Source organism: Vicugna pacos, chromosome 22, assembly GCF_048564905.1.
Source record: "Vicugna pacos chromosome 22, VicPac4, whole genome shotgun sequence".
In the NCBI taxonomy this organism is placed as follows: domain Eukaryota; kingdom Metazoa; phylum Chordata; class Mammalia; order Artiodactyla; family Camelidae; genus Vicugna; species Vicugna pacos.
This window is the reverse complement of record NC_133008.1, coordinates 21,295,325-21,318,971: the sequence shown is the minus strand read 5'-3', so window position 1 is coordinate 21,318,971 and position 23,647 is coordinate 21,295,325. Positions and strand designations below refer to the sequence as shown.

At 51.8% G+C, this 23,647-nt stretch overlaps 1 protein-coding gene across 1 annotated transcript in view; it reads right to left on the bottom strand.

The window, feature by feature from the left end:
• Nucleotides 1-23,647, bottom strand: part of ELL (elongation factor for RNA polymerase II) — a 67,047-nt gene that overhangs the window by 25,917 nt on the left and 17,483 nt on the right. The window contains exon 2 of the mRNA XM_072947360.1: nucleotides 286-333. Within this exon, the coding sequence (XP_072803461.1) occupies nucleotides 286-333 (48 nt within the window). The remainder of the gene's footprint in view (nucleotides 1-285; nucleotides 334-23,647) is intronic.

Below are 23,647 nucleotides of genomic sequence, written 5' to 3'. Positions count from 1 at the left end.
GTCAGAACAGGGGTTTGGAGGCTAAAGGAAGCAAGTGGGAGACTCAGGGGCTGCTGGAAAGGAAAGCTGCCTTCAGCAACAGATGGCCTGTTTGGTGTGGCCCTGGCCACGGGACCGACCTGGAGACAACCAGAGGCAGACTTTGGCTCAGAACACGGCCTGGCCTGGCACAGAGGTGGATGGGGCTAATACACTGCTTCCAGCCTGCTGCTGTGCCCAGGGACACAGGGCAGGGAGCACACCAGTTCCAGAATTCTAAACATGATTAAGACAAGAAAGACTTACCCCTTGACTTCCTTGAAATCGGATTGAAGGTCTCAGAGAAACAGAATCCTGCAAAAAAGCAAGATGGGAAATGTCAGTAAAGCTATCTGGAAATGCAAAGACTCACTTCCCAGTCATACAAGGAGCAGGATAAAGACTGTTTTCAGAAGGGGTGAGAAAAAAACACATATATGTTGAAAATTACAGAGAGGTCACTGGAGCAGGGTTTTGAAGGATCAACAGGAGTTCCTCAGATGGCACAGGGGCCAGGGCTGGAGGTACACAAGAGGCAAGAATGAAGACACAACAATGGGCAGCTCCCTTCTCCCCAAACCAACACCAGCCCAGGCTGTCCTGCCTCAGAGACAACCTCTCGGGAACAGAACTGGGATGGATGAGCACCACTGGCTGTGAAACAGGCTGATGGGGTGACACTCCCTCCACCAACACCTTGGCAGGATAGAGCCCAATGCCTATCCAGCTCTCCCGCCACAGCTTCAGAGCAGCTTGCCACTGCACTTGGGGCGGCGGAATTTCCAAATGTCACAAGAAAAAATACATTAAAAAACTCAAAATAAGTTAAGCTTTAGCTATTTGGAGATCAGCCTTCTGGTGGAATTTTAGAAAGAACATGGATCCAGATGGAGGGTTGCACCTCTCTTTCTCATCTATCTTGGGGCCCTGAGTACCCACCTTCTGCGTAGCAGACATCACCCCACAGCATGGTGCTGGTTTGTCACCACAAACCCCTCCTCCAGCTCCCAAACCCACATGGCCCAAACCCACCTCTGCACCTGTTATCTTCCCCAGTTTCCTTCACCCAGCAGCTGAGGTCTTGGGCTCTCCCACCTCCATCAGAGTCCACCTCTTGGGCCACCACCCCAGCCCCAGCCTGAGTGAGGGTACATGGTCCACATATGCCTCTCTCAGTGTCTGGAGTGGGTACCTATCTGTTCCCCACCCAGAATGTCCGGTCCCACCACAGGCCCTCGCTGGGTGGGGTAGCTTCATACACACAGAGAGAACCAACCAGTGGGCAGGCTGGCCTCTCAGTGCCCATGGCTCCATCAGCCACTGGGCCGAGGGATGCAGGCGTGTGAGGGAGACAGGGCTCAGCCAGCTTGGACCATGTGGGTCACATGCTCACCCCACTTCATTTACCAGGAGCCCCCTGCCTTTTACCAAGAATCTCCAAGGACTCTGCCATCTAGAGCAGACCTGAGAGGTCACACTGAGCTCCAGCACTTACCTCCATGGGATCTGACACCCCAGAAACCACCCCACACTTTCAAAGCACATCACCCTTCACCACCAGCTGGGCAGACACGGGATGCCCTCCAATCTCTTGTGCTGCTCCAGGACTTCGAACCAGCCCTTGCAGGCAAGGGCCACTGTGCTGCTGAGACAGGGGCCAGGCTCCCGTGAAAGCAGGCTCAGGATGACCTGCCCCACCACCACAAGGAGACCACTGCCTGGGCTGCTTTCAGAGAATAATAGGAGCAGCATCCGTGGGGGCTCCGCCTAGCTGGGCCTTTGGAGATGCAACATTTAAGTCACCTCTGCTTGGAACTGGGTTAATGACAGAGATTAAAACGAAGACCTGCAGGTGGCCAATGAGCATGTGAGAAGCTACCACTCATCAGTGAGGTGCAGAATGCGCAGGGCGATACCACAAACATATCAGAAAAGCTAAAGGAAAAAAGACAACAGCCCAGAGCTGCCGTACCTTGCTGGTGGGAGCATACAAGGTACAGCCTCTGTAGAAAAGAGTGTGGCAGTTTCTCAAAAGGCTAATAAACACAGAGTTACCACATGACCCAGCAATTCTACTCTTAGGGATATACCCAAGAGAAATGGAAATACATGTCTGCACAAAAACTTATACATAAATGTGCAGAGAAGAATTATTCTTACTATCCAAAAAGTAGCAACAGCCCAAACGTCCATCAGAAAAAAAACAACAGAATATTACCCAGAAATAAAAAAGGACAAACTCCTGCTGGACACAACAGGCACAAACTTCAAAGCCGTCGGCTCAGTGAAAGTAGCCCAACATATTACACCAAGCGTTGTATGATTCCATCTATATAAATTTCCAGAAAACGCAAAACTAAAGACAGATCAGTGAGTGCCTGGGAATGGGGAGTGGCTGCAAACAGGCTGGAGGAAACTGCTTGGGTGGAATATTAACACAGACTATATACCTAAGACAGGTAAGTTCTATGGGCTGTAAACGGCACCTGCAGAATGCCCTGCCCTCAGGCGCAGAAGGGTCTTTCTCTGAAGCCTCCCGTGGACTTTGAGCACCATCACCTGAATATATGGAGAACTCCTGAACAGGCAGGGGAGAGACTCCCACCTGTTAACTATGTTCAGTGCAAGGTGATGTAAAGTGGCTGGAAGGGAAACCGAAGACAAGTACACAGCAAAGACAATGCTGAGGCAAAGCCACCCTGCCCGGCATCAGCACAGGGCAGACAGCATCCTACCAGTTCGCAGGTGTTTACTGTGAAGCAGATACATTTCATTTGAATGACTCACAGTGCTTTCAGCCCTGCCACCTCTTAGAACCTACTGGAACAAAGTTGGCTGCAGGATAACTCACCAGCTCTCTCCCTTCCCTGAGTCAGGTTCTGAGCGAGACAGGCAGGCTGAGGGGAACCTTGAGTGCTGTGGGCCCCTCTGGAAACCCTGATGCATGGGTAGGTCACATTGACAGAAGTGGCTCTCAGCACCTGGGGACATGGCCCCACTTCCTTCCTCTGCTGTTGAACAAGGCAGAGGACCATCTGGGCTTCTTTCTGCTCTGACCAGCAAGCTATGGTGGGCGCCAATGGGGACCCTCACTTGGGGGTTGTCGGGTGTCCACTGGGTGCATTCAGGACACAAGCCCCACCCATCAGAGGCCTGCGCCTGACTCTGGTGGGTGGCCAGTGGGTTGGTGGGAGGAGTGGCTGCGGGGCTGTCTGTAGCAGCAGCACTGCATGCCGGGCAGCACAGGAAGGCCTGCTGGTCTGATGCTGGCTGTCCACAAAGGCTCTAGGGAAACTTGGGCAGAGCAGCCACAAGGCCCCAGGCCAGCAACTTCTAAACTCCTGCAGGCAGCGCACATCGAAAGCCAAACATCCAGAATCCCCGGGAAAGAGCACACCTGCATTTCCCTTGATAGCTTCCATGGTTGATGAAGGCTCGGGACCCAGAGCCATCCTGAGGAGGATGGAGGGGACACCACGGGACCAGGGAACACAGTATCTAGGAACACACTGTGCAGGCCATGGGCTGAGAGCTTCATCTTAGGCTTATTATCGCTAAACTCCACCACAAACCTCAAGTATCACAGAGAATCAAGTGACTCACCCAAACCCACAAGGAGCCAGGATTTAACCCCACCTACCACCTCCAAGGTGCAGGTTCTCTGCTCTGGGTGGTACACACACTGGTAGCCTCCTTTCTCTGAGCCCTTCAGGGACTTGTAGGCTGACCCCAGGAGGACACAGCCAGATCTGCTGCAGTCACCTCCAGCCTTCTGTCTGGAGATTTTGATGTTCAGGCCAGTGATTCATGTCCCCCACTCCACTTAGAAGGGGCTGGCCTTTCCACTACTGGAAGGCCACCTGAGCCAAGGCTAGATGGATGGAAAGGTGAATGGACAGATAGAAAGCTGTCCCATAGAATCCTCTTGGTTCCTTCACAAGCAAGTGCCTACATCAGGGCCAAACAGACTACCTGGAATCAGACAAGCGCTCACTGGCGACAACTAGGGTGCTGGACAAAACACTCAACAATGCTTTCAAATGCAGGCAGCACTGGCCAGAGATGCCTGAAAGAACGGAAAATGGCCAAGGGAGCCTGAAGGAACTGGTCAATGTGGGCAGAGGCCCATGAAGGCAGGGGCAGTGCAGAGGGGCTGCTCCTGGGGCCTGCACAGAACCTCAAGCTGCTGCCCAGGAAGACTCTAGGACTCTCCCCAAGGTGGGGCCCCAAGTCCAGGAACATGGGCTGGAAGATGCCATACACAGCCAGCCCAGAGGCATCCTTTCTGTACCCTATTCAACAGTGGAACTAAACTAGTCCTCAGGTAAAGGCTTCTCTTCTATTCCCCTTAATAAGAAATCTCAAAAATAAGCTTCCCCAGGGTGAGCTGATCCACTGTTAACCAAACTGCTTGCCAGCAGCCAGCAGCCAGCAGCCTGCAGAACTAACATGCTTCAAGAAGAGATAACAAAATCCAGCACACAATCCCATGGAATCTACAACACTCAGCATGCAAAACCTCAAACCTCCAGACATGTGAAAGCTGCAGGAAAATGTGACCCTTAACCCAGGAGAAAAATCAGTCAATGGAAACAAACTCAGAAAGGACAGACATGATGGAATTACCAGACAAAGGGTCCACTTTAGAGCAACTATTCTAAATATTTAAAGCAACTATTTAAAATATTCAAGGGTTTAAAGGGAAACTTGAACTGATGAGAAGAGGAATATGCAGTAACAAAGGAGAGCCACATGGAACTTCTTGAGCTGAGAAATGAAGTATCTGGATGAAAAACTCACTGGGCAGGATTAAAATTAGACACTGTGGAAGAAAAGATCAGTGAATCTGATGACAAGCTTTGGTGAAATGTGGGCGAGTACTAAGAAATCCAATACATGTATAATTGGAATCCCAAAGAAATAATGTCCCCAAATTCCTAAATGTGATGAATACTATAAATCCACAGATCTAAGAAGCTCCAGCAGGAAACAAAGAACCAGGCTGGAGCACAATGTAAGCAAATCAGTGCAGCTGCTGTTTGAGGCACCACAAACAGAGAAGCAAAGATAAGACTCAAGAGACCAAGTGTTAGAAACAAGATCAGAGATCATGGAAGGACATCTTTAAAATATTGAGGAAAGAACACTGTCAACCTAGAATTTCACATTCAGTGAAAAGAGAAGGTGACAAAGACTTGTTCAAAGGCTGAGAGAACCTGCTAGTAACAGATCTGTATTACATGGAAGGTTCTAGAAGTTCCTTAGGAGGGAAAGTAACACCAGTTGGACAGGTAGATCTGCATAAAGGACAAAGAGTGACGAGTTAAGGTGAACATGTATGAATATGAAACCTTTTTCTCATTATGTTTCTCTAAAAGATAACTGACAGTTTAAGGCATAAATAACAATAATGAAACACAGGGTTTGGATGTGCAGCACTAAATGGGTGGCAGCGAGGTGCAAGGATGAGGAGGGGGAGAGGGGAGCAGACTGTCCTAGGGTCTCAACACTGTCTGACCCACTGCAGGAGGTTAACTGGGAGGGCTTGGCCTTCTAGCGCCAGAGCTGACCCTGACCTCCCCACACCTCAGCTCTAAGGGCATGGAACAGACAGACATTTGCCTGCTGGATGTGATGAATGTGCATCCCTGTCCTGGTTGTACTGCACTCAGGGGGTACTTTCTGAGCCCCGAGGGTCCCAGGCCATGCCTCACAGAACATGGCATGCAGAGTGAGACAGCTGGACACAGAACACCACGTAGCCGTGACTGCACATGAAAGGAATAAGTAAGAGGTACAGTGTGAGTGGTGAGGGACATGAAGCAGAGAACTGAGCTGGACTGCAGGCAGCGAGGACTGCCCTCTAGACCCACCTGGCCTGGCCTGGCCCTCAGCAATTGGGGTGCCCTGGCAGTGCATGGGCTCACCATGCACATGGTCCTTCCCTGCCTTCTGGCCGGCTGCTCCCTGCAGGGGCTGTCTGCCCACAGGGTCAGGGATACACCACTTGTTAGGGGTACCCCGCCACCCTGCTACCTCGTCTACCTGTCTGGGGACCAGGAGGGCCTAATAGATCAGCGAGGGCACTGTCCACTTCTCTGTCTCCTTGGCAGCTTTTGGGTCGGTCCCCAGCTGTGACTAGCAAGTCACCAGGTAATGTAACTTCCCAGGATGCTCCCCAGGCACAACACAACTCTCCATGCTCGTCACACTTGGTACTTGTGTGGGCTACACTTCAGGCAGGCAACATCACACACGACGTGCTTAGTCTCCTCAGACCCTCTTGAGGGCTCGTGTTGCTCACAATGTAGGCTCACAGGGCACCCCTTCCTCTGAGGCCAAGCTGCGCAGGGCAGTGCCTCCTGAGCTGCAGGCCACCAACCCCACGCTGGCCCTGTCAGGCCCCTGAGTAGCAGAATGGCATCTCCTGTTAGCGGTGCACTGAAGATGAGACCAGGAGCCTCTTGAGACAAGTGTCACTGCTTGTGCCGTGCTTTAGCTGAGAGCCCAGGGCTGAGCTGGGAGGCCTGGCAGGGGTGGGCAGCAGGGAGGCCTCAAACAGAGCCGGGCCTGGGCGTCCACGCCCTGCAGTCACTCGGCCCCCAGGTAGCCCCTCAACAGGAGGACATAACTTGGATGAGGAAATCCGTGTAATGAAGATGTTGATATCTGTAAGAAAAAAATGGGGCGGGCACAGGACAGAAGCGGTCAGGGGAACAGGCGTTCCTGAGGGAGAAGGAGTGAACACTGGCCTGAGACCCCTCTTCCCTAAGATGGGGTGAGGACAAGGAGGAACCTTGCAGTGGCTGAAATCCCCTTATCTCTCCCCATAGAGAAGAGCACGTCGAGGATGAAACAACAGGAAGTGGCTTATGAAATCCACCTCTAGGTCTAGCAACCAGTTTATAGGAAGTGCAGTGGGTAAGGCATCGAGTTACACTTGTGGTTCTCAACTGGGTGATTCTGCCTCAGAGGACACTGGCGATGTCCGGACACATTTTTGGATGTTGTGGCTTGGTCGCCAGGGGTGGAGGCCAGGGACTCTGCCCAACACACCACGGTGCACAGGATGGTCCCACCACAGAGTGACGCCAGCGGAGCCAAGGCCGAGAAGCCCTGAGCTAAACGCTGCCAGGCAGAAAGCAATGAGGACAATAATTGTCAGAGCAGAAAGTGGGAAATTCCACAGGACCAATGAACTGGTTTCTTCAACAGATGAATGGCTAAAGGGGAAGAGGAGCGGAATGCTATAAATGACCACAGACTTGACATGAATGTCGCGCATGGCTCTGTGTGGCCGCCACTGGTCCTACTCACAGTGAGGAACCTGCAGAGACAGCCAGCAAGGGGGCTGGGGCCGGGCCTTGAGCACTCTCACGGAGCTGCACAGAGGCTACGTCTAAAAAACACAAGTCTGCATCTGCTGACATTCAACACAGTCATTGAAAAAGCCTCAGGTGAAATGAAAAGATATTTGGGGTTGTTCTAAAAATGCTCCAGCAAAACCAAGCAAACAAAAACAGGGGGATGATGGGGGCACAAGGAAGAGTGGAGGCAAGATGGGTCAAAGCTCAGAGGGTGAGATTGAGTGACAGCAAGGGGACAATCGTTACTCTCATCTGTCCCATCCACCCATGAACATTCCCATGTGAAAGGTTTAAAATAAAATGTGGGCAAGTACAAGACACCCCCAACCCTGGGCACACAGATGGACAGGGGGTGAGGATGGTGAGCGCAGAGCCGGTGCATCATCTGGGGAGAGGGATGGAGCCAGGGGAGGTGGAAGGACCACTGAGAATAGGGCAGACCTGGACACAGACCCGGGATGCCTGCCATTAGCTGAGCCTGGGGAGCATCCTGAAGTGCCCACTGTGTACAGTATCATCTGCGCCTGGGCAGCATGCTCCCTGTGGCCTGAAACCCCCATAACGCAGAGGTGCCTGTGGAAAATGACGGAAGGGAAGGCTTCTGCTCCTCCGTAAAGAGTTTGTCTTTCTGATTCTACAAAGCACAAATGAAGCCTATGAGCCGATCTTGCAGAGCTGGGATCCAACCTCTCCAGAGCAGTGTGTGGCCAGCAAAGGGAGAGGTTAAGTCCCCAGAAAAGGCCTGGCTGCCGACCTCCTGGCAACTGTCCCCCAATTTCCAGTAAAGCACAGAAGATTGGGAAACGCCTTTCAGGAATTCTCCTTGCAACTTCCTGGCAGGTTCCAAGTGGGATGCTGAGGCCGTGGAGAGTTTAGACAGTTTCTGGGACCATGAGGGGCGATTTCTGTGAACCACAGGCAGGGAGAAAGGCCTAGGCCACAAGCCCAGATTAGTTCAGTGGGCATGGCCAGCTCAGGGCTGAGCTGGGAAACCCAGGCAGACACACAGAGGTTCTACACTAACTTGATGAGGTCACAGCAGAGCAAGGGCGTGGCGGGCCAGCAGCCCCTCCCCTTGGCCAGGAGGAGAATGGCAGCACTATTCATTATTATGTGAAGGGACACATAAAGGCCATGAGTCAGGTGTAAATGAGGACCCACATGGTGGCCAGCACAGCAAGTATTTCTATTTAAAGCCGTGGACGTGCACAGAAAGCTTAGGGAAAAATTTTTTAAAAATCTAGAGGATTAGAAAAACAGATACAAATCAGCTAAAACTGGCCCCGACACCTTTTTTGTTTGCTCTTCTTGGGTCAGCAAATTAACACAGCTAGAGCTAGACAGGTCACCCTCCTTTCTGCTGGAATTCCCACGTGCCTGCCTGTACTCCAATTTTCCCCTCAACCCTAGGGATTTCCAATCTGTGTTCTGTCCCTACAGATGCACCTTTTCTCAAAGGTCACATAAATGGAATCATACCGTTAGTTTCCTGTCCCTGTGCAACAAATCACCACAAACTTGGTAGCTTAAAACAGAAATGTATTCTCTGGGTCCTGGAGCCCAGAAGTCTGCAATCAGTAGTATCTTTAGGCTGAAAATCAAGCTGTTGGCAGGGCTGTGCTCCCTCTGGAGGCTCTTGGGGAGGATCCTTCCTTGCCTCTTTCAGCTTCTGGGAGCTCCACGTGTTCCTTGGCTTGTGGCCACATCACTCCAAGGCCTCTGCCTCTGTAGTCACATCGCCTTCTCTTCTTCTGTCTGTGTTAAATCTCTCTCTGCCTCTCTCCTATTAGGTCACTTGTGATCACTTTTAGGGCCCATCCAGATAATCCAGGATAATTCCATATCAACTTCCTTAACTTAATCCCATTTGCAAAGTCCTTTTCTCCATATAAGGTCACATTCACAGGCTCCAGGGGTTAAGACCTGGACATGTATTGGGGGCCCCAATTCAGATGATCACATAATACTTAGCATAATGTCTTTGAGATACATCCATGTTGCTGTCACCAAAGTTCATTCCTTTTTACTGCTGAGTATTAAACCACCATATTATACAGTCTGTTCAACCATTTGCAGACCGAAGGACACTGGGGTCATTTCCAGTGAAAGCTAATGAATCAACTGCTATAAACATTCACATGCAGGTTTTTGTGTGGACATGAGTTTTCATTTCTGATAAACTCCCAGGAGTAAGACTGCTGGGTCCTACAGTAAATGCATGCTTCACTTCACGAGAAACAGCCAGACTGTATTTCAGAGTGGCTGCACAATTTTGCATTTTCACCAACAATGAAGGAGAGTTCTAGCTGCTCCCCATCCATGTCAGGATTTAGTATTGTCAGGTTTTTTATTTTAGCCATTCTCATAGGCGTGAAGTGGTATCTCATGATTTCAACTTGCATTTCCCTAATGACTAATGATGTGAAGAATCTTCTCATGGACTAATCTGCCATCCTTATATATTTGGGGTGAAGTTATACAAATTTTGGATGTATTTTTAAAAACTGGGTCATCTTCTTAATATTGTGTTTTGAGAGTTCTTCATATATTCCAAATACAAGAACTTTATCAGATGAGTTTTGCAAAGATTCTCTCCCAGTCCATGGCTTGTCTTTTCATTCTCTTAACAGTGTCCTTCAAAAAGTAGTTCTTAATTCTGGTGAGGTGGAACATCAATTTTTTATCTTATGGGGCTTGCTCTTTGGTGTCACAGCTATCTCCCCCTATCTTTTTAAAAATAGTTCTATTTTATGAAAATCTCAATTCTTACCAACTTCCCTCTCCTCTCCCCAAAAAGAAGCTTTAGGAAACTGCCAAGTCCAGCATCAGCCCAACCCCTGTCCCAATGAAGGGTCTCTCAGATTCCTACATCTGCCTGCTCTCTGGACACGAATATGGACACTCCCTGGGTGTTGACCACCCAGATGCTGCAGGGTTTGCAGACATTGTCGGGTTCCAGGTTCACAGCCCTTGTGGGGTGGGCAGGTAGTGTCCTCCTGGCCCCTGACACCTGCGCCTCACCCTGAGCTGCAGCACACGCTGCTTGACAGCTCACACACTGATAAAGCTAAAGTTGGGCCTGGGCTATGTGGAACCAAGACCACATCCCTGCCTAGTCCGCTGTGTCCCTTGTGTGTCAGCAGACATGACCACTCCAGGTGCCCAAAGCAGTACATCTACAGACGGGGCACTGGGCAAGTCAGAGGACAAGGGACATCAGTGTATAGGCAGAGAAAAAGGACTTGCAGGGCAGGGTCTGGCATGTGCTATGCTCAGATGCTGGGGGGTGCGGGGCATCTAAGCCCTGACTGGATGGGGGCTGTATGGACTTACTGGGCACTGGTTCTCCATGGAAATCACAGTCAAATTGAACTTGTGTTCAAGATGACTTGTGTTATTGAGGACAGCCAGCCTCCATCACAAAATCCACTCCCATCTTCAACTACTCAGATATCAGGGTTCCTGTTGTTACAACTGAGGAAAAATGAGGTACAGAGATGGGACAAGGCTGCTGGAGGTCCCAGGGCAGGGCTGGGGTCCCCACTCCACCAGCAGAACTGATCCCAACCTCACAGAAGGACCAGCCCTGGGTTCCCCACATAGCTCGTGCTCGGTCACTGACCCATTAGATCATATACCAATTTCACAATTTATCCAAACTCTTTATGAAACGCACATGACCCCACGGTAATAGGATGAGATAAACATTTGCTAAACAATTCTTCACGTTAAAGTGCTTCTATTCTGCTGAGCTCTGTTCCATCCACAGCTGCCAACAGCACATCCCAGGCTTGCCTCCAGGGAAGCACGGCTGTCGTGAGCCACCAACCCCTGCCACCTCTCTGAGCTGTGCAACTCACGCCTGCACCGGGCCCTTTTTTCAACACCTTTGCTTCATTATCATTTCATCTTTTCCATCTGCCTTTCCTCAAATAGAAAAATTAAGCAGCAGCCCCACGTCAGTACCTGATGCACGCCCCCAGTGCACACAGCCTGCAGCACTGAGCACAGCCTGCAGAGGGACCAGGTGCACATGCTGGACTCAGCCCCCTGTCCCCATGGCAAATGGGCAAGAAAGCACATGGGCATCCTGCACCAATGCTCTTTTGACATGTCTCACCAGGGGTATGAGCCTTAGGTGGGGTTTTTTTGTTTTTCTTTTTAATTGCTCGCTAAAACTCACAACAGGCACTGAACTTCACTCTGCCAAAACCTATCCTCCACCCATGGCCGGGGGGCAACATGACAACCCCCCGACCCCTGAGACAGCGGTGCTGAGGAGAGACTCTTCCCATGGAGGAAGCTAAGGGCATGACCTAGATTGCCTGGGTCATCCAGGGAACAGCCCAGGATGCCGGCTGCCCAGATGCTCTGCATCTCAGCACCAGGCTCAGCTCACATTCCTACCTCATCACCTGTTCCTGCAAAGCACCACAAACCTGTCCCAGGAGATGCAGATACAAATCACAGGCAAATAAAAGCAATGGCTAAGAACTTGGCTTTCTCTTCCCTTTGGGGTGATTCCTCCACCCCACCCCGTGGCCTCCAGCTAGTACCCATGGCAGGGTCACTCTCCTGCACCTCCTTCTCACACAGACAAGTGACCTGCAACCTAGGAGCTGCCAGGTCAGGGACCACCTTCCCTAGCCTAGCTCACCTGGTATTCATCCCACTGTGTCACCTCAGGCACTCCAAGTCCAGGCACCTCTCCACTCCACTAGCCTTTGACCAACCTCAGGGGTCAGCTCCAGGCCATGCTCAAACCCTCTTCCACTTTCATTGTTGCACTGGAATAAATCCTAAATGCCCAGGAATACAGAGTACATCCTGCCACAACACCTCACCACTCATTAGCTGGGGTCCCAGGGAAGAACAACTGCCTCTGAGAGAACCAGCTCTCGAGCAGCTGGGTGGTGAAGGCTGCCTCTACCACAGTGTCAGTTCAGAGACGTGGCCTTGGACAACAGAGCGACGGACCCCCAGGGATATCCCTCCAGAGAGCTCCAGAGACATCCTGGAGGCTTGGAGAAACGTCTGGACAAGCCAACCTCCCCAAAGAGCTGGGTAATCTCTCTCATTCTAGCAGCTCGGAGATTTTAAGCTAGAAAACTTTAAAAGTCTCAAAGAAGCATCAAAATCTGAGAAAAGACTGCCTAGGGCTTGGGACCCATCCACAGGTCCCTTGGTCACTGGCAATATGCCACTGCTGACACCAGGAGGTGGGCACTGATGAGGCCCAGGGCTCAGCCTGCCCTCAAATGTAGGGGGCAGGAGAAGAGCAGAATAAATGTGACAAACACGTGTGAGGTGAGTGTGCTGGGCAGCAAGGCCTCAGAAAGCCAACCCGGCAGAGTTCAGCCCATGGTCTTCCTTTTCCTGGAGGCACAGGTGGGCGATGAGCATGGAGCTGGGCTTGAGGGCAGCCTGCAGTTTGGGGACAGAGCCTGGAATAGCCAGGTGGCTGGCTCAGATATGGGCCCCTAGTCACTAGCTGCATGTCCCAAGGAAGTCCTCACCCTCACTGGGTCTGACACAAAGCAGGCTGTATGAAATCAGCACATTTTTAACTTTTGAGAAACAGAACCTGATCTGGCTGAGGCCAAGCTGTGCTAGACCCACAGCGTGGCCCTGGGACCAAACATTGCCCTGAGTCCTGCACCCAAAGAGCATCTCCACAATGAGGACCCATGTGGCTGTCAGGCGCTCAGGTTTCATCACTAACAGAGCCAGGAACGGATTGGTCTGGTCCCTTCCGATCCTCACTTGGCCTCCAATAGGTGTCAGTCTTCGGGAACAAGATCCTCTATCACCCAGACAAACAGAATAGACCTTCTTGGGAACAACTTGGACTTTCAGACTCTGGACACTAAAGAGCCACTGGAGCACAGGGGGGCAGGGCCCAGCAGACCATCCAGCTGTAATCCCAGCCATTGGCTTCAGGCCTACCCCTCGATGGGCACTCTGTCTGCTGCGCCTGCTAGGTGGTGAGCACGGTCCCTTCTGAGCACTGATGAGCCAACTGGAGAGGACCTATAGGCTTGGTAGCCTTAACCACCCTCCGCCTTCCATGGAGTTCTGAGAAATGTGCCTGAGAGCCCCCGGCAGGTGAGCAGTGAGTGAAGTTCAGCCCAGGCTGCCTCTCCATGCACATCAGCTGCCACCTGGCTCTCATCACACAGAAAGATCAGCCCTATTCTTGGGTTACGTCATGCATAGGTGTCCCCCAAGATCCAACAACTGACTGCTCCCCAGAAAGATGCCCTCCCCTCAGAGCAAAAAGCCCAAAGAGAAATGTCACCAAACTGGGTTTCTCCTGCAGAGCAGGCAGGGCAGAAATGCTGGTCTCTCTCAGGGTGGGAGGCGTATGTGTTCTGCCAGGGGCTTGGCACTCGCCGGCCCTCAAGAGCCTGACTGTGAGGACCTCCTGTGGACAAAGCCACACATTTTAACGACCACCTTCAAGAGGATGAGGAAACTGGGGCTCAGGGGAGCCAGCAGCTTTGCCCAAAGTCACCAGCTCAGAAAGCAGCAGAGCACATACCCGAACCCAGAACTGACCCCCAAATAAGGAGGCAGTGCGCCCTCTACTGCTTAAGGATGTCTCATTTCCCCTCACTGTCTTTCCTTCAGCATCAATGGGGTCATGCTGCTCTGGACGCTCCTGTCACCATCCTCAACGGGCTGGCCAGCATCCTGGGCCAGAGCTGCACAGGTCACTCCTGTCTTTGCATATCTGCTTTCATTAACCAGTCTGCCGGAGGAGAGCCTCGCCCTGAAAGTGCCAATGAGCCAGAAGTCTGAAACCATCAGCCACCTTTCTACAGAACATCTTCTTGTCACCTGCCTAAAAACAAAAGCAACTGATTTCAGCTCAAAGTGACAAGATAAGCACTGTATATTTGCCTAAAGGTGATGTGTCCCAGAAACCAGGAGGCAGCTGAAGTTCTGCTGAACCAACTGTGAATCCGGGTAAGAACAGAGTACAGATGTAAGCGAGAAGAGTCCCTCCAGGACTCTTACAAGCATCTGTCAAGTTGCACCCTGAAGCCCTGGAGGCCCTCAGTGATCCTCTTTATGATACTCAGACCAAGCACTTGCAACCCCTGTGCTACTGTCCAAGGCATTCCTCCTGGCTGACTCCTCAACCAAGGTTTCCTCAGAAGGGCTTCTGGCAGGGCACACTCACTAAGACCCCTGCCACCAGCTGAGGGCATCTTCCTGACTAAAGTGCTGGGCTGGTCTCTCCCCACCTGAAGGTGAGTCTCAGGAGGAGGGAGGATGTCTCATCACTGCTGGTCTCTAGGGCTGATGGTCTGGTACTAGGTCACCCAAGTCAGGGTTCAGACACCTGCAGAGAGGAGACGTGAGCGGGCCCTGACCACACTATGTGGCAGGTGAGAGCAGGGAATAAATGCCCCCCCTGCCTGGACATCTCTCCTAGACATGATCTGGAATTAATTCCAAACTCAAAGAAAAGTTGCAACAGCACGAACACCTGAATACCTTTAAACCCCACGCTGACTTGCTGTTAAATTTTTCCCACCAATCCCCAAGTGTGTGGGTTCTCTCTGCCCCACACACACCATTACATACAGAGTTAGGTGCACACACTTGCCTCCCTGAACCATTAGAAAGAAAGCTGCAGACATCATTGCATTTTACCCCTGAATGCTCAGTGTGTTTCCTGGGAGTAAGGCACATGACAGCCACCAGCTTTACTATGTTCATTATCAATGGGACACTTTGCACTACTGTCTACCCTCCACGTTGCCCCCGGCTTGGTGGTGACCTCACACTGCTCTCCCCATAGTGGGGAGAACAGCACACAGCACTGAGCTGCCCCGTCTCATCAACCACCTTTAATCTGGAGGCTTCTCGGCTGTTCTTTGACATTTAGGACACTGGCATGTTTGGATGATACAGCCCCCTCCTATCTTTACTAGAGCACGTTGCATTTTGGGTCTGCCTGGTGTGATGAACCACACTGTGCTCCAGCTGCATGCCTGGAGATATCTGTTGTCCTCTGCGGCACATTCCCCCCACCTCCAAGGGGTCTGTCTGCCCTCATGGGACTGGTAACTCTGATCACCCAGGCAGGGCCAACCTGCTCAGTCTACCTTCTCTCAGCGCAGCTCACAACAGATGCCTGCTCTGTATTCACAGGTTCAGCCAGGCCCACCATCCACAGCTTCACAGCGGTGACTGTAAAACGCAGTTCCTATCCAGCCTCAGCATTCCACTATGCTCAGGAGCCCTCTCTTTTCCCACTAATTTATTTACATGCTTCCATCAGTAGTGTGATGGTTAATTTTATGTGTCAACTTGGCTAGGCCATGAAACCCAGTTGTTTGTCAAATATCAGCCTAGATTTTGCAGTGAAGACATTTTTTAGATGAGATTAACATTTAAATCGGTAGACTGAGTAAAGCAGATTATCCTCCATAATGTGGGTCGGCCCTGTCCAATCAGTTGAAGGCTGTAAAGGGAAGAAAAAAAAAAAAAAAAGACCAAGATCCTCTAGAAAAAGGAGGAATTCTACCTTCACACAGATACAACATCAGCTCTTCCCTGGGTCTCCAGCCTGCCAGCCTGCCCTGAAGATTTTGGACTTGCCAGTCCCTACGACTACAAGACCCAATTCTTTAAAGTAAGTCTCTCACACTCACTCCTGTTGATTCTGTTTCTCTGGAGAACCCTGATATAGACAGACTCATGGGCTGTCTTTTGCAATGGTCTCAAATGTATTACAGTCCTTAATTATCCTGATACTCAGATTGTCCCAGGCTGGCCCTGGGGCCCTTGGCGCTAGCTCGTGATTGTCCCCACCTCCCCAAGCCCTCTCTGATGTTCTAGCACCACAAGAGGCTTTGGCCAGAGCCATGGGGTCACGCACCTCTCCAAAAAGCCCCAGTCCTGAGACTGAGCCCAGGAAGCTTCCTCATCTATCACAGCAGATTACAGAGGTTAACGCCCAGGACAGCTGCTGAGGGCCCCATGTCAGAGGAAACACATGGGACTGGGCTCGAATTTGGGATCTTATAACTTAGCATTTCCCTCAGTTACAAAGGTAGGCAACAAACTACGGCATCATGAGCAGTATCAACTCTCTGACATGCTTTAGCACGGCAAATGATAGTTTGTTGCTGTCTTCAAAGGCCATTTTTGCTCACCACTATTGCAAAATTATAGCAGTTAGATAGATCCACTGCTAGGCCTCATCACTTAACACATTAACATCGTAAGTTTGTTCCTAGGTCCCATACTTCTTTTTAATATTTTATTCACTCTCTCAGTGGCACATTTCTTTGGTAATGCCACAATTTTAGGTGTCTGAGAGGGATCCACGCCCAGAAGGGGCCAACGCCCCTGTCTGTGCAGGCGCTGCCCCAAATGGGGCATAGACACGATGGTCTGACTGGGAAGGGACTTATAAAATCGGCTATGGTTCAAAAAAAATCACCCTGACTAATCTGCTATTTCTGAAACACCATTTACCCCTGGCCTCAGAAAGCAGGGGTGAGGACTCTCCACCTAAGCCATGTAGAGTACTAACTCAGGCAGGGAATGTCAGTGCCCATCACACCAGTGCTGCTGGGGCACTGACGCCCCTGGTGCTCACAGGAGGGGGGGTCTGCAGGCAGTAGGGAACACACGGCTGAGATCTGGAGCACGTGGTTCCAGTTATCTGAAATGTTATTATTATGTCATGAACACAGCAGCATGCAGGCGCCAGAAGGTGTCACATAACTGAGGACACACTTGGAAATGAATGGCTCTCTCTGAAGCTTCCTCTTCTCACTCGGGGTGCCCTTCTCCAGCATCAGGCTGCCCCCCACCAAGCCCGCAAACTGTGTTCCCTGGAGCAGCTGTCCCTCCTGCCCCTTCTCCCCAAACCCCCAGTAGGAAGTGCCTGTGTGCTGGCCTCAGCTGGGCTTCCATCAGCCGGGAAAGGCTACAATAAGTACGTGCTCCCCCCCACACCCAGCAGTTCCTCCTAAGACCCCTTCCCACCCCCAAAATGAAAAGCGCAGCTGCCAACACCTCTGAACAGAGCAGGCTGGCCCACACTGCTGCTTCTGATCCGGTGTGGTTTCTAAAGCCGACATGGAGAAGCAGAGGTGAGTGCAGGCCTTCATCTTGCGCATCAAAACCAGACTGTGAGAGTAACTGAGAAGGAAGGGGATAGGGTGGGGGCGCCTGTACCAATTAAGACAAACCATTTCTATAACCTCAGGGATTTGTATAAGAAATGAAAAAGGAAAGAAGCAAGAGACTGTCACATGCAGGTCAGAGCCCAGGAAGATGAGAAGGGGACACTGTCAGCAGAGCTGCCCACCAGGCCGTGATGGGAAGATCTGCCCAGCACCTTCCAGAAAACACCCTCTCTGTACTGCAGCTCTGCAGAGCTCGCCTGGGCTCTGGGCAGCATAATGATGCCTTTGTCCCCTCCGAGGCTGCTGGCCAGAGCAGAGATGGCTGCGCTCCCCTGAAGGCAGAGTGTGGGGCTTCATCTTGGGCAAAAATACAGAGACCGTTAAATGGGAGCAAGACGCCCCACTTAGAAGGATGAAATGAAGAGAACGTGGCATATATTTCCATCTCTAACCTACCCAGGTGACCCAGTGGGCAGGCAGGATGGCCATGGCTGAAAAGCCCTGCAGATACAGGGAGAGGGCCCACCAGCTACCCGGTGCCTGGATAACAGTGTCCTTCACCCTGCAGCCTGGGAAAGGCCTGCTGGGTCACTGATCACTCCTCCCAGTGCTTTGTCTGCCCTGGTCCCAGCATACAGGTGCCTTCTGGTGGGGAGAGTCCCAGAGACCCCAGGAGGTGACCTGTCCTATGAGATCACAGTAAAGCCTCTCTCCCCACACAGATATCTATTTCAGGGCAGGAGGATCCCCAAAGACCTCCCCCAAAACAACCCCCAAGTCTTTCTGCCTTACTGTGGCCTCATCCCTCCTCTCTGCTGCCTGGTACTAAAGGTCACAAAAAATTTCCAACTCCCTATCTCTGCCCAGATCGACCCCTCCTGCCACCACACACTCATCTGCCAGTATTCTGGGCACCAGAGCAGGTAACTGCATCCTCTGGCATCTTCTTTGCCTTCAGAGCTGGATCAGCTCTGCTCAGGCCAAGCTGGAATCCTCTCCCTCCACCACTTCCTGAGCTGGCAGCACCTGAACACCGGACACCTTTAGGCAGGTATGATCTCAGAACAACAGTGCCTAGGATTTAACAGTCAGAAAAAAAGGAAGCAGAAGGACTAAAGCAAGCCAGAAGGACCGAGGCAGGAGGTAGGGACCCAGCAGCCAACAAGACAGATGCTTCCCTGTCCACTCAAGGTCCTCTGGCACAGTTTCAAAGTGGACAAGAGTGACACTGGGAGAGGCTGTTCTGACAGGGAGGGAGAAGGGGAACTGAGCCAAGACCAGAAGGACGGGAGGCGGACCTCAAGAGAAGCCAGGCTAGGAAAAGGGGGCAGGGAGAGAAGGGTCTGAGCATTCAGAGGGGAGGTGCATGGCCCCACGTGCATGTCAACCAGTGCTCTGGGCAGCTGGGGCACAGAACAGGGGGCGGTGAGGAGCAGCAAGAGACCCCAGATGGGAGAGGGTGGGTTCTGCCATTCCTGCTCACTTATGTCCCCATTAGCTCCCACTGCAGCTGAGAGGGGAGGCCAGGGACCCTAAACAGAGAGGCCAGCCTTTAGGATGCTGAGACAGGCTGTACAGAGTGACAGGGGAGGGGAAGAGGGACCCTCAGATCCTGGCTGAGCCGGCAGAAGCCAGGCCCTCTGCACAGCCACTTCGGGGGAGTCTGCACTAGGGTCAGGGATGGGCAGGCTGGCCCCGCATTCCTCAGCCCAGGCTGTTGGGAAGATTCCGCAGCACACAGTGCCTTTGCTGACCTTCCGACCTGAGTGTGGGGCAGCGGGTCTCGGGGAGGAGGGCCAAGGAACACAGTTCCCTACAGGCACCTGGAGGGCCCCGTCCTCAGCACACCTGCTCCCTGCCCTGATGGCGGGGATTTGGACACCACAAAAGACGATGTTCAGGGTTTGGATGGGGGTGGAGACGTGGCTGAGTGAATCCTCTCTTCAGCATGATAGCCATGAGCAGATGACACCCCTTCACATGGCCCTTCATTTGTCGTTCCAATCAGTCCCTCATAACCTCCAGGGCAGGTACGAGCGCTACCTCCTTACAGAGAGAGAAACTGAGGCTCGGGCCATGCCTGAGCCCCACCATGAGGGAAGGAGGACTCAACCCAGACTGGCCAGGAGACACTCAGGTGCCTTTCAGCACCGCCAATCCAAACATCGGATCACGACAGCCACGAGCCGAGACAGCCGTGCCTGAGCGTGTGACATGCGGCATGTCTGAGGGGAGGAGAGGCACATGCAAGCCCCAGGGGCGGTGCAGACCCTGCCTCATCCAGAAGCATCCTCTGCCTGCAGAAGGCCCTCAAGTGCTGGCTCTGCGATGACACTGGCTGAGATTCTGAATAAGGCAGGAGCCTCCAGCAGCGTTTTGCAGTCTCAGAGACAATGGTGCCAGAGCAAACTGGCTGAGGGGTGACCTGGCAAAGTGCTGCTTCAACCACTCAGCTGCTCACCAGGCTAGACCCGAGGAGACCCAGCCATGCGCCAAACCTGGAGTGTTTCCTCTATTTCCTGTGGGTGACAGAGCACGTCTTCCTGGGCTTGAAAATAAATAAAACCAGGTCAGATACAAAAAACAACTTTTTAAAAATTTACTAGAAGGGTGGTCTGTGTAGGAGAAACAGTGAGCCGGGCCTCGGCCATCGCAGGAACACTGTGGCCTCTCTCTGAGGCCATAATGCCAAGTCTTCCAAGTGAGCAAGCATCATTCTGGCAACATAAAACACCTAGAAGGAAAGGTCAAGTCTCTCGCCTTCCTACTCATCAATCCCCAGTTAAAGAAACCATTTTATTATCTCAGGCCTGAAATTAGATTTCAGAGCAGCTTACAATCTGCGCCATCACAGAAGCAAAACCTGGCAGGACTCCAGGCCAGTTGCCTCAGCGGAAGGAGGACCAGAAGGTCTATTTAGAAGAGGAAAACAAAACTGCCTTGCTGGTGCGGGACAGTCTCATGAATCAGCAGTGAGGCTGCACGGTACAATCCAGACCCTTTCTGGACTTCTAGGCTAGGAACCCAGAACCGATCAAGCTAAGAGGTCAGGTTAACTTTGGGGGCTCTCAGCTGGATCAGCCTCCCAACGCCAGCATGCTGCCCCGGGGCCTGGTTAAGGAGGATACAAAGTGAAAGTCACAGCCTTAACACAGGAATGACAAGGCAAAAGGTGCTAACACCTCCCCCAAACCCCTACCCCATGTCCTCTTGTCCACATCACCCCAAGTCATTCAAACCCAACCCAGAGCTGGGGAGAAGGGCTGGGCCTGAAGGTGTCCCATCCTTTCCTTACAGGAGATCAGAAGAGTGCACCTCCCCAGCTCCCACATCAATCAACCAGTTCCAGAAGAGACAGGGAACCAAGGGCTTAAGAACAGGAATGATACACTAGGCCTATCAGCAGCTGCTAGGAATCGAAAGCAAAACTTCTGTTTCAGGGCCCAGAGCTGAGCTCAGAAGATTCACTTCCACCTCAGGATTTGCCATTTAAAAGTTGTGTGACCTAAGTAAGACACCTGACCCTCTCTGGCTTGGTCACACTGAGCTGGCAATTAGGCATTAGGCTGCCGAAACAACATACAGAACAGCACAAACAGGCTCTGCCACACACATGACCTTCGGCTCCTGCCTCTATGTTTCTGAATGCTGGCAAATAAAGCATTGCAACATTCTTTTTAAAAACAAACAAACAAAATCTTGACACCAGAAGAAGACAAGGCCAAGAGGTAGCCAAGGACCTCGAGGGTGAGGAAGACCACTCTCTAACCAGTCATGTGGCCTTGGGTGACAGACTTCGTGCCTGAGCTGGTCAGTTTTCTTATCTGTGAAATGGGAATGACTTTGTTCCTGCCTTTCAAGGCAGCAAGGTTACATTCTCAACCCCATAGACACTGGCAGGGGTAGCCAGGGCCATGCAACCTCACTGTGTCTGCTCGACTGGCAGAAAGGATGCCTAGAGCTCTGGGCACTCCAGGAGGCCCCATCAGGGATGGCTGACAGGACAGACCTGGACAAAGGCAGCACCCCCATCCTGCAAACCAAGGGAACCATCAGAGCCACAGAACCTTTCCCAAAACTATCGATCACCTTAAATAATATCCTGCAAAGTGGTAACAAGCCAACAGTAGTAATAATAAGTGCTTGTTTAAGTAAAACGTGACTACTAGCCACACCCATGTTTCCGCAACTGTCATGTATGTGGAGGGTATCACCATAAGTACCTTGGGTTTGCCTAAACCCCCTCAGACGGAACTTGCCAAGCACTCACCACACAGATGTCTGTCGTGGATTCCTTTAACAGCTGCCCAATTATCCCTCCAGTCATGACATTTGCAGACCAGTCATGGACTGCATGTCAAGTCCAGTTTTCTCGAAGCAGGATCTGTCAGCCGATTCCTCCTTGAGAGATCAACTCTGACAAAGGTAGAAACAGGAACTACCCTTGCAGGACGGAGGGATAATGGGGGAATCGTGGTTTCCTTTAAGGAAGCAGATGTGTGTTGAGGCTGCTAGAAGGCGCATCTTCATCCCAGCAAAGGCCAGTACACTACAGTGCCTGGACCTCTCACTGAGCTCCCGCTCTGCCCCAGGGACAGGCAGTGCCTACTATGGCCTGGCACAGTGGCCCTAACTGACTACCCCAGCTCCCTGAAGTTGGCACAGGCTCAAACGCCATTATGTAAATGGAATAACGTTGGGAACCAAGAGGGGCCATAGAGAATGTCTTATTTTCCAATCCACAAGCATGTTTTTTTCACTACTATGTCACTGAGATAAACTGAAGCAAACCCAAGATCCTGGAAAATAGCCTAACAAGTCATCGGCCAGCTGGGTCCATGGTCACACTCAAGAAAGTGACAAACGGCCAGCTGGTTGCCAACTTCACACATTTGACTCCCCAGAGCAGAGCCTATGTATGAATAAGCGTCACTCATAGGGACAACCAGGACAACTTCCAGCCACCAACTCAAGCCAAAACTCATAGCAGGTGAGGCAATTTTGTTCTGTCAGGAGTGCAGTGGGTCATGCTTGGGAGAAGGAATGACCACACTGCGATGCTGTCCTCACCAGCTCAGCCAGCAGACAGCACTCAGGTGGTACCCAGTGAGAGAGCCACTGGAGTCAGTCGGTGCTGGAGTGAGCCCCACTAAAAGACACACAAACCAACAGGAAAGGAGGACAAATAAGTCACAGACTGAGAAGACAGTACAAGTGGCTAAAACACATAAGAAGCCACCAAGAAAACACAAATGAGAGATACCACTTTAGCCCAGCACCACCACAAACTTAGGAAGAGTAAGATAATATGGTGTGCAAAAGGAAGTGGGAAACACCCTGGGACAGGCTCACAGAGTGGCATGAAAGGTCAGTCATCGTGGAGGAGAACAAGACACGACCCACAGAATAGCAGAGCCGGGCCCTCCCTCAGGTTTGTGGTCAGGCTGGCCGAGTATCTTGGGCCAGGTGCCAGTTGCTCAGGGGAGCAGACAAGGGTGGACAGGAGTCACGGGGTAGGACATGAGGGGCCTCAGCCTTCAGCAGGACGTGCTCTGGGGGAGCAAGATCCCAGGCTCTCCCTGGTCTGTCTGACACATCTGGCTGGTGCCCAAGAGCTGGCTGTACCACGTAAAAGCAAAACAAAGTTAGAAACCACTGATCCAGAAAGGGAAGGTCCAATCAAATTCACAGGCTCATGGCAAAGGCCCGGTAAGTGCCAGGCAGTCTCATACATTCTCCTTGGGGAGCGTTCTGAGCTCCAGGAGTGTGTCCCTTGGTGGGCAGGAAGGAGGGGAGGCAGCAAGGGCATCGATACCAGAGAATAGACTTTCAAAGAAAGGCTTTTGGCAGTCGAGGAGAGGACACTGGGGCCTGGGCAGTGGGGTCCCCAGAGCCCTGTGAATCACGCATCACCATCCTTAAGTGTCCCCTAGCAGCAATGAGCAGCACTATTGCCCAGGTGGCCGAGACAAGGGGTTTATAAAGGTGCCAGAAACTCCATGTTAGGCCACAAATGTCCCAGAGCTCTGTAAGATAGGAAGGTCCTGGGATTGGCCCCTATCACTGTGGCTGGGTATCCCATTAAGGACCCACACTCCCAAGCCAGTG